Source organism: Colossoma macropomum, unplaced genomic scaffold (assembly GCF_904425465.1).
Source record: "Colossoma macropomum unplaced genomic scaffold, Colossoma_macropomum, whole genome shotgun sequence".
In the NCBI taxonomy this organism is placed as follows: domain Eukaryota; kingdom Metazoa; phylum Chordata; class Actinopteri; order Characiformes; family Serrasalmidae; genus Colossoma; species Colossoma macropomum.
Window position 1 is genome coordinate 19,779,518 of NW_023494799.1, and position 18,635 is coordinate 19,798,152.

Below are 18,635 nucleotides of genomic sequence, written 5' to 3' on the forward strand. Positions count from 1 at the left end.
TTTCACAATACAAAGACTTACTATACAAAGGCTTGAGGCCTTTCTAGGCCTAATATAAGAGAAGGCTTGAGGCCTTTTTAGGCCTAATGGGCGAAACAAAAAGCTTGAGGCCTTTTTAGGCCTAATGGCCTAAACCAGATGCTTGAGGCCTTTTTAGGCCTAATGGGCTAAACCTGCAGAAGGGCCCGTACTGCTGTTGCGTGCTTGAACCCGCTCATTGCCGCTTGCGGCTATATTTAGGGTTCAAGCATGCAATGCATTGAACCCTATTGGAATTGTGAGGATTTTTCTTCTTATTATTATTATTATTTTTCTGCCCTGAAACGGAACGCACAGCCCAAACCGTCAGTCCTAGAGACACCAAACTTGGTCGATAGGTAGTAGTCCCTCCCGCTACTCAGGCGCAAGGAATTAGCCCAGTTGGCCACAAGGGGGCGCTACAGCGCAGGCCAACGCGTTTGGGTCTGTATCTCCTAAACCAGATTTTTGCCAGACAAACCATATTTTTTTCCTGATTCTATGGGTCCAAATAAACCTTTTGGCTATTTTGATTATTAAGCTCCGCCCACTTAGATTTTTCGCAATACTGCAAAATGTGCAAAACCTACTTTTGCGAACTAGTCCTCCAATTTTTGCCCAATCCTCATGTCTTTGGTGTCAAAAAATTCAGAAGAGTGTCCTGGTCAATAATTATCAAAAATATTTTGAGTTTTCCATACAACACGGCGGCCATATGCAAATGAACCCTTCTGGATAAATTCAAAATAATTCAGAATTAATTGAAAAATCTGTAACTCAAGAATCCTTCAGCCAAAAAATTTCAAACTACATATGGCATGTCAGTAGCCCATTCTGAGGTAGCCATTCGATTTTTGTGCGCATAAGTAATTAGGGGGCGGAGCAACAAAAACAGGGCATTTTCTCTGCCTCTGAACATCCTATCAAGCTGAAACTTTGCATCCAGCATCCTCTCGCAAATCTACAAGTGTGTATTGAAGGACGTTTGGATACATCGAAATTTGTGGTCGCCATCGGCCAATAAGCATTCAGCAGGCCTTTTGACAGGCTTTACATTGACCAGTCATGACGAAACTTGACTGGTGTCTATATATAGCCACTTTCTAACAACCAGTCGAGTTTCAAAAGATTTGACCACTGGGGGGCGCTATTTCAAAAAATTACATATTATTACATGTTATTACAATATTATTACAATTTTCGCCTACAGCCTATTGTATTATTGTAATTGGCCAATAGGGGGCGCTTTAGCACTCAAAAACACCTAAAATCCTTAAAAATGTTGTTACAACAATACTACAAAGTCTACAGATAAATAAGAGGTGTCATTTGATTCAGTTCACTGATCTAATTGACTTTGTAATTACATGTTATATCATAAGTTGTGCTCCTTTTCTGCTATTTTGAATTATTCATGTAAAGACTACAGCTTGTAATACCAAGGTCAAAAGGTCAATCTGAACAAAACTCAATGACAATCTTTGACAAAGGTCCCTGATCAATATTCATAACATTTGAAGACCTTTGAACCAATTTTCACCCACTTTCACTGAGGTCCTTTATGCTTAAAAGGCCCTTATGGGTCCATTGGTTCTGTTTATGTCCTGCTTGTCAAAGCCTTTAACATGGAGAAACTAAATACTTTGCAAACACAACAAAGTCAGAAATTTTTACCATTACTCATGTATTTCTACAAACCTTTTTAGATCAGTAAATTGAAATATAAACATCTATTAGGTTTTAAAGCCCATGCTCATTGTTCTTGACAAATGAAGGCCTGTTGATAAACTCTGATTTCTTTTCGGCCTCTCTGCCTCGAAGGCCCAAAGTGCGTTAGGCCTTATTAGGCCTATTAGGCTTAAAGTGCCTAAAGAGTTTCTTGGGCTTATGCGTGCTTGGACCCGCTCATTGCCGCTTGCGGCTATATTTATTATTATTATTATTTTTCTGCCCTGAAACGGAACGCACAGCCCAAACCGTCAGTCCTAGAGACACCAAACTTGGTCGATAGGTAGTAGTCCCTCCCGCTACTCAGGCGCAAGGAATTAGCCCAGTTGGCCACAAGGGGGCGCTACAGCGCAGGCCAACGCGTTTGGGTCTGTATCTCCTAAACCAGATTTTTGCCAGACAAACCATATTTTTTTCCTGATTCTATGGGTCCAAATAAACCTTTTGGCTATTTTGATTATTAAGCTCCGCCCACTTAGATTTTTCGCAATACTGCAAAATGTGCAAAACCTACTTTTGCGAACTAGTCCTCCAATTTTTGCCCAATCCTCATGTCTTTGGTGTCAAAAAATTCAGAAGAGTGTCCTGGTCAATAATTATCAAAAATATTTTGAGTTTTCCATACAACATGGCGGCCATATGCAAATGAACCCTTCTGGATAAATTCAAAATAATTCAGAATTAATTGAAAAATCTCTAACTCAAGAATCCTTCAGCCAAAAAATTTCAAACTACATATGGCATGTCAGTAGCCCATTCTGAGGTAGCCATTCGATTTTTGTGCGCATAAGTAATTAGGGGGCGGAGCAACAAAAACAGGGCATTTTCTCTGCAGCCGTACATCTGATCAGGCTCAAACTTGGTATGCAGCATCCTCTGGCCATTCTACATGTGTGCATTTAAGGACTTTTGGATACATCAAAATTTGTGGCCGCCATCGGCCAATAAGCATTCAGCAGGCCATTTGACAGGCTTAACATTGACCAATCATGACGAAACTTGACTGGTGTCTATATGTAGCCACTTTCTAACAACCAGTCGAGTTTCAAAAGATTTGACCACTGGGGGGCGCTATTTCAAAAAATTACATATTATTACATGTTATTACAATATTATTACAGTTTTCGCCTACAGCCTATTGTAGTACATTGGGACAAACAATTTTGCCTATACATGTTTATTAAAAATCTGTATCTTTTTTTGTAATAGATAAATGTTTCAAAACCCTATTTTTTGAACTAGTCTCTGGATTTTGATCCAATCTTGTCAAAGTTGGTCTAGAACAATTCTTTGGCATCTCTAGGTACATAATTATCAAAAACATTTTGACTTTTCTTCTCAGGGTCATGTGGATTAATCACTAAATTCCTGCATACGTGGTATTGTTAGCTTGATTAGCTATAACTCACCAGCCATTGGTCAGATCATGTCCAAACTTTGAGGATTTATACATATTTGGACTCTAATGGTGTCTGCCAATTGTCCACATTGGCCTTTGGGTGTGCCTTAGCACTCAAAAACACTGAAAAATCAATGAAAATGCTATTACAGTGTTATTACAAGGTCCACATATGAACTATTGGTGTCATATGACTCAGTCCACTAAGATGAACAACTTTCTAATTACATGTTATGTCAAAAATTGCACTGCTTGTCTTTTATTTTGGATTATTCTTTCAAAGATTTCACAATACAAAGACTTACTATACAAAGGCTTGAAGCCTGTTTAAGCCTAATATAATAGAAGGCTTGAGGCCTTTTTAGGCCTAATGGGCGAAACCAAAAGCTTGAGGCCTTTTTAGGCCTAATGGCCTAAACCAGAAGCTTGAGGCCTTTTTAGGCCTAATGGGCTAAACCTGCAGAAGGGCCCGTACTGCTGTTGCGTGCTTGAACCCGCTCATTGCCGCTTGCGGCTATATTTATTATTATTATTATTATGATTAGGCCTGTTTTGTTTTATTTTGTATTTATTTGACTAAGAATGCTAATACATCCTGATTTTCACAGATCAGCAATAAAATAAACATTTTGAAGAAAAAATGCACAGATATTTAAAAAGTCTTAATTGACTCAAAATACACTTTAAAGGGTTTATATACTGGAAAATTGACTTTCCTCTATTTAAATAAAACATGATGTATATATGGGCAGATAGATAGATAATTTATTATTTGTAAATAAGTTTGATGTAGAATATAATTATTATATGAAATGCAAAATCAGCCATTTTGATATACCCCCCCCCATTCAGCCTACAGCACTTCAGGCCCGCCAACTCACACTGACGTTATAAGGAGTGTTTCAGCCTGGACTGATTTTTAAATGAGGCAGCTATACAGGGCAGCCAATCAGAACAGAGCTTATTTGCATAGAGTCATTTGCAAAAGTTGCGCCCCGCTCACATTACACATTTTGTTGATTTTCTCTGTGTAAGTTAACAAGTTAGTTCTCTACAGAAAACACACTTCACACACATTTTAATACACAATTACTATTAGTTTACTGAATCTAACTGAATAAATTTAACTGAATTTGATTAAATAAATAGAAAATTTTACACTATTAAATTGTGTTAGCTCATTTTCATTGACACTTATGCACATTTTAATACACAATTACTGTTTATTTGGGGGGAAAAAAAAAATGTGGCCTGTGTAAAAGTTTTGACACATATTATTTATTTTCCCCCAATACAGTAAACTCAGGAGATAAATAGAAAATAAGCACAAAAATTGACAAAATTTGTAATTTTAACTTTTGCATACAACTATAAATATATGAAATTATTTTCTGGCCAAGTTTAATGTTCAGGCTTAGAGTGTTTGTGATGTGTGTGTTACTGTATGTGTGTGACTGTGCTGTGTTTAAGTCCTTGTGTGTGTTTATATTTGACTGTGTGTGTGTTTGTGTTCCTGCAGGGAGTTTGCCGTACGAGTTTAAGGTGGTCATCGCGGGAAACCACGAGCTGACCTTCGATAAGGACTTCATGTCTGAGCTGGTGAAGCAGGATTATTACCGCTTCCCCTCCGTCTCCAAACTCAAACCCGAGGACTTTGACAATGTTCAGTCTCTCCTCACGAACTGTATTTACCTGCAGGACTCGGACGTCACCGTCAAGGGCTTTCAGATATACGGCACGCCGTGGTGAGTTCACCCTGCGCCTCTTTGTTTACTGCTTGGAGAACTTTGGGCCTCCCCTTTGCGGTTTTAGATCATCAGCACCTTCAGATATTCACATCCTCAGTGCAGCTGAAATTTGTTCTGTACAGTTAACACTTAAAGTGATAGTTCGGCTAAAAAGTCCAATTTCCCCCTCTCTCCCCAACCCAGATGTAGCTACTCAATTGAGACGTGTTTGGTGTCTGAAGTTTGCTTCTTTAGTTTTAGCACTACAAGGCTAATGTAGCTAACAATTAATGGAAGCGTATACCCCACCAATTAGCATAAGTACAGGACATAGTTTTAAAACAGTAGAAGCAGCCATCCCAAATTCCCAAGTTTTAACAAATTTAGCCACGTTAGCCATATTAGCCTTGTAGCTCCAGTATTCCTTCAAAGGGGAATTCCACCCAAAATTCCCCCATAATTCATTGTGTGAGATGTAAACAGATTTCTTTACAGTGGTGGTGATAGGAACCAGGGGTTGCCATGACTACAACACAAATATAGACATTTACTATCCAAAACCACCAGTGAACCTATACGAGTCTTCTGAGTTTATATGGAATGATGATGATGGGAAAATAGTGGAAAGTCTGAAATAATAATATTACAATATAATAATAATAAAAATAATCATATTTTTGTACAATGCCCTGCATGTACCTCTCCAGCATGAATATATTTATAAATAAATACCTTTTTTGGCCAAAATCTTCTCAAAACTATCGTAAAACAGTGTCTCAGACGTCAGGCAGCCTATTCATAACCATTTCATTAATAACCTTCTGTGAGGGAGCTTGTAGAGGTGGACGTCTGCCACCACTGTGAACAATTCAGAACACAGCGTTTCACTCCAAACCATTGAATTGTGCAAAGAATTTTAAAAACTTGGTGTAATTCCCCTTTCTGTGGTTGTTATATATTGGATTTATTGGATGAATTTGCTCCTGGTGTGCATGTTTATTGATCTGTGATGGGCTGAAATGAGTGGTCTGTTGTGTGTAGGTCTGGGCTGAGGAGCGGTGGGCTCATTGAGGCATGTGCGCTCCATGTTTTTCCTGACAGTAGTTTTTTTCAGTGTGTCTGTGGGAATCTCGTCTCTCTGTCGGGAAACCTGCCGCTCCTCTGCAGCACTTCCTGTGTTCTCTGCATCTCTAAAAGAGAATTTCCCTTTGAATCTGTGAATAGTTCGGCCGTGGCTGCGTTTGTGTTTCCTGCTTTTTCTGTTTTTCATTTTCCTCTCCTTATTTACTTCCTCCCTCTCCTCCTGAGTGAATGTTTAAAGGAATTCCTTCTGATCTCCGTCTGCTGAATCTGCACCGCACAGTCGGATATCTCGGAGGACTTCTTTGTGTCTGTAGAGCTGTGTAGAAAAGGTTGTTGAGGAAGTGCACAAAAAATATTTTGTGTTTTGCACGGTAGTGAATTGTGCTTTTGTGGTTTTGGATGTTTTGTCATTTGTTTAAAGGGCCCATATCATGGAGGACTACATTTTCCTTCTTTTTTTAATACAAGTTTTATATGGTATATAAACATAGATAAAATTTGAAAATGTCCCGTTCTCCCTGAGTACATATAGTTCGTATATCGGCTGTCAGAACAAAACCTTAAATCTCCGTTTTTGTTGTTTTTCTGTTTTTGACATAATTTGAAAATGCCTGTTATCCTTTACATTGTGTGTAAATTTCATGATGAATGGACCAAAAGAAACGGAATAAAACAACTTGGGAAAACGTCTGGTTCCATTTACTTATACTAAAGTAAAGAATGTTTTTTCCTTCTCCTGTAAAGTTACCAATATGTAAATATGAGTTTTTGTTCTAAGAACAGTGACATGAAAACTAAACTGCAAAAATTGCCTGTTTTGGAATTCTTTGTTTCTGTGATCTCACAACAAATATTTATATAAACAAATACAAAGCATTTACATATACAAATATAAACTAACTTAATACATATCCACATGCTGGGTATTTAACAGATATGCCAATTTTCCAACCTCTTTGTAACTGTGCCGTTAAGACTGATATATGTAAATTAGCTGTGTTCTGATTAGCTACTGTGTTGGACAGATGTGTGTAAATGCCTTAGCTTTTGTGACATCACAAAAACAAAGAATTCAAAACAGGTGATTTTTTTCCACATATGGACTATATGTTCTGGTGGAGTGAATTATATGTTTTGAAGTTCTAACAGGGTTTATGTTTGAGCTGGGCAGTATGACAATATCCAGTGTTAAGGTGTTAAATTACATCACAACGTGCTTTTCTGAGCGTATTGTGAATGTCATCAGTTAAAAACCAAAACCATCGGCATGCTTGATTACAGAGAGCATAATTAGTCATGTTTTATTGGATTTAATGCGGCACAGTGTGTGAAATGTTAAATACAAATTACTTGTATTTAATTAATTTATAGTTTTTGATAATATTTTTTTAAATGTGCACTTACTTTGTCTATTGTAACATATCAGATGTCAGGAAAAACAATACTGTGACTTTTTGTGTATTATACAAAACTTCTTGAAGCATTGCAAAATACCATACTACATTAAACTCTGTTCCATCAATAAAGAGAGAACAACTCAGTTTTCCATGGTACGGGCCCTTTAATGCAGAGCTCAGTAGTGCTACTCTGAGAGATCCTGTATAAACAGTCTGAGACTCGTTATGTTTCCTGTCCTTCCTCAGAGGGTCTTTAAATAGGGATGTGGGTCAGGCTGCTTCGCTGTTTGGGTCTATAGTTAGCGAAGTGGATGGGTCGAAATAGCCAGTCAGGGTCTTCCTCAGGCGAACAGGAAGTGGATCGGTGTTTCTTTTATTTGGGCCTAAAGGAAGGAAGTCTCCCGCTACTCTTTAGTGTGAAAGATGCTAAATGTGTGTTGTGACAGGCCGGGGTCCAGGGGGACGCTTTGGAGGTACTGATAACACGCACAGACAGATGGCCCCTCGTACTGGACAGTCTGTCCGCAGTGTGGGTGGGCGAGAGAGCAAGCTGTGGACACTCGATAACACCCTTCTGACCCGCCAACTGAACGCGTCAGCACTCAGACTGAGGCGTGACCGAGAGAGCAAGGACGTTTAACCCTGTTTAACCCTTTAATGCCTACAGAGTAGGCCTCTTTATCTGCCCTTTAATCTCCTCTCCTCAGTTAAAGAGGTGATTTCTTAGAGTGGCTGTCGCTTTTATTTCGAAATGTAACGACAAATTCAGAGATTTTTGCTTTCAATTCACTACTGGCAGCATAAACTTCTCATTAGCATTTAATATTATCTCTGATGCTGCATTATCATAAAATAATGTTCTTTTTAATGTTGAATAGAGGTGGGTGATGGCAAAAATATGATATTGCGATTCTTCAGGAAATTTTTACAATACACAATATATCATGATGTTTATTTTTTCAGACATGTAATAATCAGCTGGCACAGAGAAAAAAGAGCCAACAGTGCTACATTTTAAAAAATACTATCAAAAACTGAACAGATTATTATTCAGTATTTGGCACTAAATCCAGTTACACAGGACTAATTTTGCTCACTTTATAATGTATCATGCAGTTGCTCAGTGTCTACAAGTACTGATGATATACACGATAGGATCAGAGAAGCAGATTGTATTGTATTGTGACATAATTTATCACAATAATGATATATATTGTCATATTGCACAGCCCTAATATTGAGTACTCTAATAACCTTAAAATGGAAACATTAAAATACTAACATTAACATATAATTGTCAGCAAGTCAACAATCTGCTTTCCACAGTTCCTCCACTCATTAAGGTCTAATATACAGAGCGGTAATGTGTATTATGAGGGCAGAAAATACCTTCCCTGCAGTTGATGTTCCTGATTTTTAAGCCAGTGAGACACATCAAGAGTGACTGTGTTTAATATGAAGCTTAATATGAAGACTCCACACACCTTGTGACATTAAATTACAGTGGAGTCAGATGATGTCACACACATCATCATCATTTCCTGTGATATCATTTAACCTTTTTTTAAGAAAACAAATAGTTACACTACACACATTTCCATAATTGCACTACACCCAATTCCATAGCTACACTGGGAGTGCTGAGTTGTGAGAACCATGTTTCAGTGAAGATGAACAGACAATTAAATTAATTTGAAATATTTAAAAGTAAAGATCAGAAAAGTAAGAAAGAGGATAATTCATTCTGTCTATAGCTGCATTCGAAAGCCTAGGCTGCAGCCGAGATAGGCTGCATTTCTCGGCCACTACATCATAGAAGGCTGTTTCAAGTTGAAGCACCCTTCGTATACAGCCTAGAAATGCAGCCTACGTTTGGAGTGATTTCAAGGACACATCAGATGTATCCTTCCAGGCCTTCGGTTACCCACAGTTCTCTGCACATGAAGAACACAAAGGAGAAAAAAGCGGCACCACAAAAATGGCGGAAAACAAAGCTGTTGTAGCAGAGCTTGTTTTAAAATATAAGTTGTTCACGTCCTTGAATTCGTCTTTGTTACCTTATAAAGTGTAAAATCACTGATTAATTAAAGTGTTCGTCCATGTGTCGTATATCATCCATATATCATATTCTATTTAGTAGTATTTGTGTATTTGTAGTTTGTCGTAAAACATAAGAACATCTCCATTTCCATGAAGAAATGAAAACGCAACAAACTTAACGCAGTGTGCTCCATTTTCTCTCACCAGTTCCTTCACGAGTTTCACGTTGCTGTGGTGACTTCACCATGCAGCCTCATTAGGACTGTTCCACTCCTACTAAGGAGGAGTCTTCATAGGACAGTCCTACCGAGGACCTGAGCTATCTCGGCTGCAGCATAGACTTTGGAATGCAGCTAGTGTTCAACTTACGTTATAGTTTTCTGGCTCTGCAGTTCCAGATAAACAGTGATGAGGTGAATGAGGTGCGTTAGTTTGGTAATGTTAGCTGGTAAAACCGTTAATCTTTTACCCCACAAACCTCTTCATCATGGACCTACTGTCTCTCTTTATTTAACACAGACAGAGACCTACTGATCACAGACTTTCCATGGCAGAGAGAGAGAGACAGAGAAAGATGTTATTGGAGTGAACAGAGGAGGTGGCTGACCCTTTGACCTATTGACCTTAATAATTCTACTGTGATTCAGCTCAAAACACACACACACAGTTAAAATTCTCTCATTTTTCTCCTAAAATTATGAAATGTGCGCATCTGTAAACCTAATGCAACATATGGTTCTTCAGAATCAGAACACTGGTCAATAATTATTTAACATTAATAAATGTAATAATGTGTAACGGAGTCCAGAGATCAGCAGCAGAGACTCGCTGGAAGCAGGAAGTCAGTGTTTGAGGTGAAGATGGTGTTTTTAAAAGAACATTTGAGTTTAAACTGTACTTTAGTTACATGAATCTAAATAATGTGTGATAATTTATACTGAACAGCGGAGTTACATCAGTTTATACTACAGATTCTATAAACAGATTTACCCAACATCACAAAACTAGCACAAACTGCTGTACGCTGAATGGGTGGGGCTAAACTGCTGTAGGCTGAATGGGTGGGCCTAAACTGCTGTAGGCTGAATGGGCGTGGCTAAACTGCTGTAGGCTGAAAGGGCAGGGCTAAACTGCTGTAGACTGCGCTCGGGCATTCCCTGAGGGGAAATGATGAGTCCAAGTAGACAAGAGCTTCTTAAAACTGGTACTGAAATGCTCTGCAAAAAATCCAGTTTAACCAGTGGCCCCCCTAATTTTTTTAGGAATATGCCCTTTTTTATGTACACAGCCATTGCAGTTCCATTTAAAACATTACAAGTTAAGTCATTTTAACCTAAAACCTTTGCCATGCTCCCATGTATATCGCTGCTGTCATAAATAAACCTCCTCATATCTCCAAAGTGGTAACTTTACAGCAGAAGGAAAAACATACCATACTTTTAATGCAAGTCAGTGTAATCAGACTTTTTTTCCAAGTAATTTTGTTCCATTTCTTTGGTTTATCGTGAAATTTACACAGAATATAAAGGACAACAAACATTTTCAAATTAGGTCAAAAACTGAAAAATGACAAAAATGGAGATACAAGGTTTTGTTCCTGAGTAAACGCTAAACACATCTCTTAAATGATCGCTCCATTTATTGAAAGATAAAACGTTATCCAGCGACCAGCTGGGGCTGTGTGAAAAAAGTAAGTGCCCCCTTGGTTACCAAACAAATTTCAGACAAACAGTTCTACCTTAAATGGTGCAGGAGTTGCAGTGCAACTGTGGCACCTTTTAAGTTGGAACAGGACGGTTAGGATAAGAAGCCAGCGAATATTAAGCTATGTGCTTAAGGTTTTATTTACGGTTATAGTACAAATCATGTCATTGAATTGGCCGAAGGTGTAGAGAATGCAGTGAGAGCGTTTTCCTTCTGCTACGTTCCCAGACATCTGTCTTTCAGGAAGCGGCCTTTTATTCAGGAACATCCTGCCGCTTTTGTTGGAGCGACCCGGTCCTGACCCGGAGTGCCTCACTCGAGGGCCACTCACACACAGCACAGGGCTCTTCTAAACGTGTTCCAGAAAAGCTCAGAGAGAAGCAGGCTGAGATGAATGAGTGCAGACGGCTTTGCTCTCACTGCAGGGCCAAACGTATGGATTCCCAGGTGTTAGTCAGCAAGTGTGAGCACTCAGGTCAGACAGTCCAGCTCACAGCGGTGTGTCGGCTCTGCTGTAGGTCTTTGTGTGTTTTTTCCAAAATATTAATTCTGTTTGCAGTAGAGAGACGACGGTTAGTGGTTTTAATGATGCGCAGTAGAGCTGGCTCCAGTCTTTTTAATAAGTCCAGTATTGATTAGGGCTGCAAAAAAATCAGACTCAAGATTATTTTGGTCAACATTGAGATCAAATCAACTGGAAAACAAATAAATAAATACATTTAAAAATGATAAATAAATAATCTTATATATATATATATATATATATATATATATATATATATATATATATATACACCTTTAAATAATCTAAAATGGATTTATAGCACAAGACAAAATTAGAGCAACACTGCGGAACAGAATGCAGCACAAAAAACATTTTGTTTTGATTATCTTGTTTTCATTATCGTTGGAAGCTAAAATCCTAATTGTAAAAAAGACTTAATTACTCAGCCCTAGTATTCATTACTGTGTTTAAATTGTGGCAGGGGTCTTGGGAGTCTCCTGGCAGACGATTACTCTTGTAGTCTTTCTAGTCTGGAGTCTTTTAACTTCATATCTGTACCAGTATAAATGGTATTTACACTTAGAAGCTGATGAAAAGACATGACGAGTAGCTCTCATAGCACACCTCTTCACAGTTCATTAAATAAATGAATAAATAAATAAATATATTATTTACAGCATTCAGATATTGTGCATTTACATGATGGAATCTGGCAGATGTTCTTATTCAGAGTGACTTACAGTTAAATCGTGTAACAGACATGGGCAGACGTAGCGTTAGGAGTCCTGAGGACTGTTATCGGTGTAGCGCAGTGTTGTCTAGTAATCGTGCCCAGGGAGGATAATGCTCTTACCCTCTACACTGTACTAACACTCAGATGCTGCAGATATTGAGGGGTGTGTGTGGCTTGTCTGGGTTTTTAAAGCTGCGTGCTTGCTCTAATCTCCCCAAGACCGGCGGGCCTTTGTATCTCTGTGTGGGTTCAGTCGAGGTGACCTGAGACCTAGAACACACTCCACTGTATTCACCCTGCTGGAGAGTATCAAATACCCCCCGCCACCATACCACACCCCCGACGCTAAGTAGAACAGACTCCGTTTATATCACCATACTTACATTTAGAGCCAGTTATGCATTAAACCTATTGAGAAACTGTAGAACAGACTCAGTTTATATCACAATACCTACATTTAGAGTCAGTTATTCGTTCAACCTAATGAGAAACTGTAGAACAGACTCAGTTTATATCACAATTACTACATTCAGAGCCAGTTAATTATTCAACCTAGTGAGAAACTGTGGAACAGACTCAGTTTATATCACCATACCTACAATACCTAGTGCTGAGATTATATTAATCTAGTGCTATAAAACAAGCAGTAGAAATAAACATAGATTGTATTAATCTAGTGCTATTAAACAAGCTGTAGAAATAACCCCAGATTATATAAGTCTAGTGCCATAAAATAAGCAGTAGAAATAAACCCACATTATATTAATCTAGTTCTGTACAACAAGCAGTAGAAATAAACCCAGATTATATTAATCTAGTGCTATAAATAAACTGTAGAAATAACCACAGATTATATAAATTCAAGATTCAAGAGTTTTATTGTCATATGCACAGCAGAAACAGGCTGTACACTGTACAATGAAATTCTTACTTTGCTGTTCCTCCATTCACCAAATATAATCTTAGAAAAAAAAAAATAGAAAAATATATTAAATACACAGAATAAGTAGAAAATACACAGAATAAGTAGAAATACACTAAAAAACAATAGTAAAAAAGTTATATGTGCAAAGTTGAAAGAAAAATGAAAGTTACGTGTGCGCATGTGCAAGTATGTAAAGCAGCGGTCCATAAAGCTATTGAGTGCAAAGTCGGCCAAAAGTTAAACCAGTTCAGAGTGGGCGGGCGGAAGAGGTAGTGAGTGAGGTGTTCACAAGCCTGATGGCCTGTGAATAGAAACTGTTCGTCAGTCTTGTAGTCCTGGACTTCACACTCCTGTAGCGTCTTCCTGAGAGTTTGCGTGGGATTAATAGCATTTTATAGGCTGATACCGTATTAAATGCTGAGTTGTAGTCAATGAAGAACATTCTGATATACGTGTCCTTGCCCTCCAGGAGTGTGAGGGCTGTGTGAAGGGCAGTGTTGACTGCGTCGTCTGTGGACCGGTTCCGACGGCATGCAAACTGGAGAGGATCTATAGTGTTCGGAATGGTCTCCTGGATATGAGTCATGACTATTCTCTCGAAGCACTTCATCACGATTGGGGTGAGTGCAACGGGGCGATAGTCATTTAGGCAGGTCACAACGCTTTTCTTTGGGAGGGGCACGATGGCAGTGGTCTTGAAGCAGAATGGCACAAAAGCTTGCGCGAGGGACAGATTGAATATGTCCACAAACACGTCAGCCAGTTCTGATGAGCAAACCCTGAGTGCACACCCAAGGATGTTGCCTGGGCCAGCTGCTCTCCGTGGGTTTATTCTCTTCAAGGTCCTGCACACATCCACTGATGTCACAGTGAGCGATGTGTTCTGTGTGCTCTCCTTGGCCACAACGTCTCTCAGTCGGCCAGGGTTGAGGGCCTCGAAACGAGCATAGAACTCATTCAGCTCATCAGGTAGTGTAGTGTGGCTGGTCGTGACCACCCTGCTCATCTGTTGGTAGTTGGTGATGTCTAGTGCTATAAAACAAGCAGTAGAAATAATCCCAGATTATATTTATCTTGTGCTATAAAACAAGCAGTAGAAATAAACCCAGATTATATTATTCTAGTACTATAAAACAAGCAGTAGAAATAACCCCAGATTATATTAATCTAGTGCTATACAACAAGCAGTAGAAATAAACTTAGATTGTATTAATATAGTGCTATAAAACAAGCTGTAGAAATAATCCCAGATTATACTTATCCAGTGCTATAAAACAAGCTGTAGATATAATCCCAGATTATATTAATTTATATAAATGTCAGGTAAAATCATATTTAGTATGGAAGCAGTTTCGTAAGTCTGGAGGTTTGAAGTGGTGTTTATTTGTGTTCTCTGTGGCAGAAATCGGGCCGATTTGGATGGGCTCATGAGTACAACCCTGAACACTAAAACATATAAACATACAGGAAAGAGTTTTTATGTTGTGATGTTGACTGTCGACTGTTGCACATCTGACGTAACTCCTGTACTGTGGTTAGAGTAGGTATGTTCTATGTAGAACCATTTCTTTACTAAAGAACCCTTGAAGACCAATCTTTTTTAAGAGTGATAGACATTAATTGCCATGATTAATTGCGGATCTTTGTTTTTTTTTAGCGTTAGCATCATTAGCTTTTTTGCCTGAACCGTTTCTTTAACACATCTTCAAAACCATCTCGGCTCTAAATGTCAGTTTGTTTATGGATCTGTAGTGAAAACAGACGACAGCTTATAAAGAAGAGCAGCAGAACGTGTGTGTGTGTGTTTAGTATCTGTTAGTAAACTCAGCTTGTTTTCATCCTTAGGCGTGCATTGTTACCATAGCGACCGGATCCCAGCTACAGCAGACCACATTTATCACTCCTGCACAGGCAGATGTTTATTGAGTCACAAACGCGTCCGTGCTGTAACTTCACTGAGGAGCGTGTCTAACTGTTTCACAGCTCGTTAGCTTTAACACACTGACCGCGTCCTCGTTACAACTCCATCTGTCCAGCACAGAGGTCAGTAACAGTTGTTTAATTGCAGCCATGTTACAGTGTTCGGATTTTCCTTCCACCTTAAATGTTGCAGGTACCAGAATGAAGTGCTCCAGCATAAAAGGTGGAACAAAAATATAAAATATGAAGGAAAAATGATTTCAGCCTCATCACTGTTTCCTCAGACTAGAGCTCTAATGCAGATGTTGGAGTCTCTGAGTACTACGTTTTTGTTTTTTTGAATATTTTAAATATTGAATTTATTGAATTTTATTGAATGTTTGTTGCAGCCCTGTGTTACAGTCTGGGTGATGAAGCCATTAAGCAGGTCTAAAACCTTTCTCTGTTCTGCAGCATCCCATCCTCCACGCCAGAGTGTGGGGGGGCAGGGGTGCTGGCTCTGTGGAGTGTTCGTACACACTGGGCTCTAATTAATGCTGACAAACCTCCACTCCCTCAGGTCAAAGGTCATCCTGCAATCACTCAGCAGAGCAGGCAACGTCTGAACTGGAGACTACACAAACAGGAGGGGGTGTCGGTGGGGGGTGGGGGGGATTCTTTTATATGTTCTGAAAAGGAGCAGCTTTTTGGGCACTAAAAGATCAGCTGGGATTCCAATAATATTTTCAGGAGATTAAGGCCCAATCCTATTTCTTATTTTTACCCCTACTCCTTGTTTTTGAGTGTTGCCCCTTGGAACTGAGCTAAAGGGGTAGTGGTTGAAATCTTCCCCTACAAAATGGGATCCTCAAATAAAAAGAACATTACTTCATTAACAGCCTCTGTAGGCAACCCAGCCAGTCTGCAGTGATAGAAGAAGAGGGTGAAATTCAGCAACCTCACTGCTGGGCTTTAGTTACATTTAGGAAATCATATTTACTTCAAAGAGGGACGATTATTTATTATCACCCACCCCGAATTCTTCAGTGATATGAGATCTCTTTGTCTCTTTTGTAATCTCTTTGTCATTATTGACACTTAGAGAAAAAGGAACAGAGTTAAACACAGAGCAGTGCAATACAATACAATACATAAGTGCAGTACAATACTTTACAATCAATACTTAATTCAGTGCTCATTTAAGTGCTGTATAAAGAGATGTGTCTTCAGTCTGCGTTTGAAGACAGCGAGAGACTCTGCTGTACGGACAGCCAGTGGGAGTTCGTTCCACCATCTGGGTGCCAGCACAGAGAACAGTCTTGATGCTTGCCTTCCGCGCGCCTTGAAGGATGGCAGGTCAAGTCGAGCTGTCCTCGAAGCTCGAAGGGCTCATTGTACAGTTCGAGATTTCACCAGTGCCATCAAGTAGGGAGGGGCTGGTCCATTTCTGGCTTTGTAAGCGAGCATAAGGGTTTTAAATCTGATGTGTGCAGCTATAGGAAGCCAGTGAAGGGAGCGCAGCAGTGGGGTGACTGCTGCATTCTGGATGAGTTGCAGAGGCTTGATGGCCTGCATTGGAAGACCAGCCAAGAGCGAGTTGCAGTAGTCAAGCCTTGAGATGACAAGAGACTGCACTAGTACCTGGGTGGTCTCTCGAGTGAGAAAGGGTCGGATCCTCCGGATGTTGTACAGGAGAAATCTGTATGACCGAGTTAGGTTCGCAATGTGAGTCAAGAACGATAACTGGCCATCCAGACTGCCTCTACAGATGGGACAATCAGAGAGTTCTCGAATGAGATGGCAAGATCATGATGAGGACCTGTAGTTGCAGGGATGAATAGCAGCTCAGTCTTGCTAGGATTGAGCTTCAGGTGGTGAGCTGTCATCCATGAAGAGATGTCAGACAGACATGCCGAGATCCGACTGGAAACCTGTGTGTCAGAGGGTGAGAAAGAAAGCATTAGTTGAGTGTCATCAGCATAACAGTGATAGGAGAAGCCAAGAGATGATATTACATTGCCAAGAGAGCTAGTGTAAAGAGAAAAGAGAAGAGGACCTAGCACCGAGCCTTGTGGGACACCAGTGGAGAGCCTGCATGGAGAGGATGTGTACCCTCTCCATGTTACCTGGTATGAGCGATCTTCCAGATAGGACTTGAACCACTTCCAAGAGCCAGTGATTCCAAGGTTGGTGAGGACATCCAGAAGGACTGTGTGATTGACCGTGTCAAAAGCTGCCAAGAGGTCAAGAAGAATCAGGACAGATGACAGACAGGCTGATCTTGCTGACTGGAGCTTCTCGGTCACTGCTATAAGAGCAGTTTCTGTTGAGTGCACTGGTTTGAAGCCAGACTGGTTGGGGTCCTGGAGCTGGTTCTGTGTGAGAAAGAGAGAGAGTTGATTATAGACTGCACGTTCAAGAATTTTTGAAAGAAAAAAAAAGGAGTGATACCGGTCTGTAGTTGTTGATATCAGAGCTGTCAAGCATGGGCTTCTTCAGGATGGGAAGTACTCTTGCAGTCTTCAAAGTTGATGGACCTTCACCTGATGACAAGGACTTGTTAATGAGAAAAGTGATAAAGGGCAGTAGATCCTTGGAGATTGACTGGAACAATGCAGATGGAATGGGATCCAGCGGGCAGGTGGTTGGGTTACTGGATTTGATCAGTTGAAGGACAGCATCTGTGGAAAGAGAAGAAAAACAGTTTAAGGGATTGAGAACGAGAGGAGGAGGTCTAGTGGAAGGAGTGGGGACAGAGGGAAAAGACTGGCGGATTTTATAAACCTTCTCCTCAAAGAAGGTGACAAAATCCTCAGGAGTGAGAGAAGAGGGTGGAGGGGGAGGAGGAGGGTTGAGGAGAGAGGAGAAAATGCTGAAGAGCTTGCGTGGATCAGATGATGATGCTTCCAGTTTCCCTCTGTAGAAAGATGACTTTGCAGCAGTAACTTCGAGTGAGAACTTGGAAAGGAGAGATTGGTAGGAGTGAAGATCCAAGTCGAGCTGGGATTTCCTCCACCTTCTCTCAGCCTTCCTTAGTTCTTGCCGGTTGCTGCGCAGGACACCTGTCAGCCAGGGAGCAGGTGGAGAAGATCTTGCTGGCCTGGAGGAGAGAGGACACAGAAAGTTAATTGCATATGAGAGTGAAGAAAGGAAAGCATCTGTAGCTGTGTCCAGTGAGAGAGAAGAAAATGAATCAGTGTGCCACCACCCCTACCAGACTGTCTCGGAGAATGGGACAAGTGAAAGGCAGAGGACAGGGCTGCTGGAGTCGCCGAATTCATGGGAGTGATCCAGGTTTCCGTCAATGCCAGAAAGTGCAGTGAATGGAAGGATGCGAGGGCTCAAATGAAGTCTGCCTTCTGCACAGCGGATTCCAAAGCCCACCTGCCACCCTGGTCTGAGATTCTGACGATCATGGGGGATAGGTGAGGTTAATGGAATTACGGGTCCTGCGACGATGGATGGTTCTATGCGATC

General features: G+C 40.2%; 1 protein-coding gene across 4 annotated transcripts in view; it reads left to right on the forward strand.

Moving 5' to 3' along the window:
• Positions 1 to 18,635, forward strand: part of mpped2a (metallophosphoesterase domain containing 2a) — a 98,962-nt gene that overhangs the window by 48,654 nt on the left and 31,673 nt on the right. For all 4 annotated transcript variants that reach the window (XM_036585866.1, XM_036585868.1, XM_036585865.1 and 1 more), the window contains exon 4: positions 4,665 to 4,890. In XM_036585866.1, the coding sequence (XP_036441759.1) occupies positions 4,665 to 4,890 (226 nt within the window). The remainder of the gene's footprint in view (positions 1 to 4,664; positions 4,891 to 18,635) is intronic.